The sequence below is a fragment of the Gloeophyllum trabeum genome (assembly GCF_000344685.1).
Source record: "Gloeophyllum trabeum ATCC 11539 unplaced genomic scaffold GLOTRscaffold_00271, whole genome shotgun sequence".
Classification (NCBI taxonomy): Eukaryota; Fungi; Basidiomycota; class Agaricomycetes; order Gloeophyllales; family Gloeophyllaceae; genus Gloeophyllum; species Gloeophyllum trabeum.
Genome location: NW_006920679.1, coordinates 1 through 2,694, shown reverse-complemented (window position 1 = coordinate 2,694; position 2,694 = coordinate 1). Strand labels below are relative to the sequence as shown.

General features: G+C 56.1%; 1 protein-coding gene across 1 annotated transcript; it reads right to left on the bottom strand.

Moving 5' to 3' along the window:
• Positions 1-453: 453 nt before the first annotated feature.
• On the bottom strand, positions 454-1,978 carry GLOTRDRAFT_141657 (uncharacterized protein; the record flags this gene model as incomplete). Its single annotated transcript, XM_007873507.1, has 5 exons — positions 454-488; positions 561-632; positions 700-1,146; positions 1,219-1,620; positions 1,766-1,978. The coding sequence occupies 3 exons, from the start codon at positions 1,976-1,978 to the stop codon at positions 799-801; spliced, it is 963 nt and encodes a 320-aa protein (XP_007871698.1). The 3' UTR covers positions 454-488; positions 561-632; positions 700-798.
• Positions 1,979-2,694: the final 716 nt, after the last annotated feature.

The window sequence follows — 2,694 nt, the reverse complement described above, 5'->3', positions numbered from 1 at the left end:
GAGTGGCGCAGGTGGCTCGATCGCGTGCATAACGAGGGATTGACGATTGCCACTGAGTGGGAGTAGGGTTCACGAGGAAGATATGGGTGGTCCATGCACAAACGTTTGTACAGAGCATATTAAGAATGCCTAGATGAACACAGCCAAGCGCTCATCGATATTCCTAAACGGTTGAACGGGAGAACCTACTACTAAATCACTGGAAGGAATATCTCGCACTGAACAGAGGAGCCAAGAGACCTCTGCGGTCTCCATTTAGTCCGCAAAGAACGAGGGACCGGACTCGGGCGCTTAGAATTCCCCACAGGGCAGCGCGTGCATACGGCAAGCTGGAAAGTTGGAAGGCGGCACTTGAAAAGGCTAGCATTGGAGACTGGACGTGAAGCCAGGGAAAAAGGAAGCGGCCATATAGAGTCGAGATACCGTGCCTCTCTGCGAGCGCTCGCAGCGAATCCTGGACTTACTGACATGTACACGCCCGGGAATACCTGGTGACATAGACGCTGATAAGTATGTAGTCCATCTGTAACACGCAGATGCAAAGTTGCAAACTCTCGCACATTTGGAGTGGACGTGTAAAGCTGCGTGGCGCCTGGTTTGTGCAGCTATGCGCAATGCTGTCATCCGATATACTGCAACAAGTGAGTATGAACTGCAGTAGAGTGGGACACACGGATATCGCACTTCCAAATGACGTACCGTTCTCTCGACTCCAAGACCTGCTCGTAAACTTCTCATGCGAGTTCAATTTTGAAGGCAAAATTCACGACCAGAGCAAAGAGTCGATGGTGCCCGCGCTCACACCCTCGCCGTATTATTCCTTCGTAACAGCCTCCTTCCCCTCCTCTTCTCCGCCTCTCGTTCCTGCCCCTCCTGCTCTCCATCCGCAGTCGTCTTCTTCTTTTCTTTTTCATCGACCCCACCCGACACCCCATCGCCCCTCCTCTCCCTGCCTCCCGAATTCATGTTGAACAACCGCTGGTAGAACGGCTTCCTCACATGGCCAGCGTCCGCCTGAGTCGTCGGCGGCGGAGCCGGAGCCGCGCCCGAATGGCCCGCATTCGCCGAAGACGCGCTCCGCTGGAAAAACCGCCTCGACGACGGCGGGCTTCCCGCCGTCGCCGACTTATCGTCATACGGCACATGCTACCCACCCACACGCAGATCAGCACCATGCCCCGCCCACAAGCAGAGCAAAGTACTCTCGATGAGCTGCACGCGCTGCCGCGGGCTCGCGAGAACGTAATACGTGCTCGCGGAGCTCACACTACTTGCTCTGCTTGGCGCGTCGACGAGGCTCCACGGCTCGGAGGGGCTCCTCTGCCCGTGCTCCCTGGGGGCGGCAGCCCCGCCCGTGCGGTCTTGCTCGGTGTGCACGCGCCCAGCTTGCTGGTGGCGGTGGTGGTGCGCAGACGGCGGCGAGCCGACGGCTGCCTGATGTCCACTGGCACCCGTCATGTGCGCAGGGGGATACGACGACGAGAGTGCGCTCGCGCCCGGGGCGCGGCGCCGAAGTCGCGCACGACGACGCCGCTCGTGCGCGCCCCACCACCAGCCCCCCGCTCGTACGCGCGCGGGACGGTGTGGAAGCGGGGAGAACCGCAATGGGAGGGGTACGAGCTTAGGGTAAACTCATCGGTCTGAGTGTTTTTGTCGGAAGCTCCTGCCACCCTCTCCGATGGTTTGGGGACTTCCCTTATTTATACGGGATGATACCCATCGGGATCCAGGACTTGCAGATAATGGAGGTCTCAAAGACGCTCACATCTCCATATTCCGGATTCCCCTCCGGCGCCGTCACCTTCCGCCACTGCACCGACACGAGATAGCTGGGCTTGCCATAGTCTCTGAACTCGTGCGGGAGGCCGAAAACGTACACTGCGCTTTTGAGGCCCAGTGATTCCGCGACATCGTGAAGCTCTACGAGCAGGTACGCCTTCTGACTCCGGTACAAGTCTGTGTTGGCGAACCCATGCATGTGCTTATTCCTTCTCTATGATGCAGCCAGCAGCGAGTTTCATCGGTATGGCTATCGCGCTTGATCAGACACGTACTTGTACATGTATGGAGCTTACTCACCTATCATGCAAGCTGAACAGAACCGTGTCAATGTTCGGACAGGATATTTACGCTGCCAGAGTAATATACAAAACCGCGGGTTCTATAGACTTCGGCTGAGCCGATATAATGTCAGTTTTCCTGTGTACCCATATTGAGAGGTGCAGAATCAAGCCTAGTCTTCGACGTGTCGGTGATAGACTACGAGATCGTGGCAGGATCGGCATATAGCTCCCACAGCCCTGCACATTCGCATACGTGTGGACCAAGCGTACGGGAGGATCAGGCTCAGGCTCACGGGCCAGCACTTGTCACTTGTGTGTTCGGATAGGGTTGTAAGGAAGACATCCTTGCGTTGGATACGACTCTTGAATGCTTGCTCGAACGTAGTTGTAAGGGGAAGCGCCCATGTGGCGCGTGTTTGAGTATGTTTGGTCGCGACGCGACTTAGAAGGAAGTTTGGATATACGTAGCTTGGCAGACAACTACTACCTTCTACTCTAAGGAATACTCCTGTACTCGTGTATCTGTTCGCAATACGACGAGGGTTCACTTAGCCCCGGTGTGTGATAGCTACATACTGTACTGACGTTTTACTACACTTTTTAAGTGCTCACCGCGTTCAACTCCGTGTTG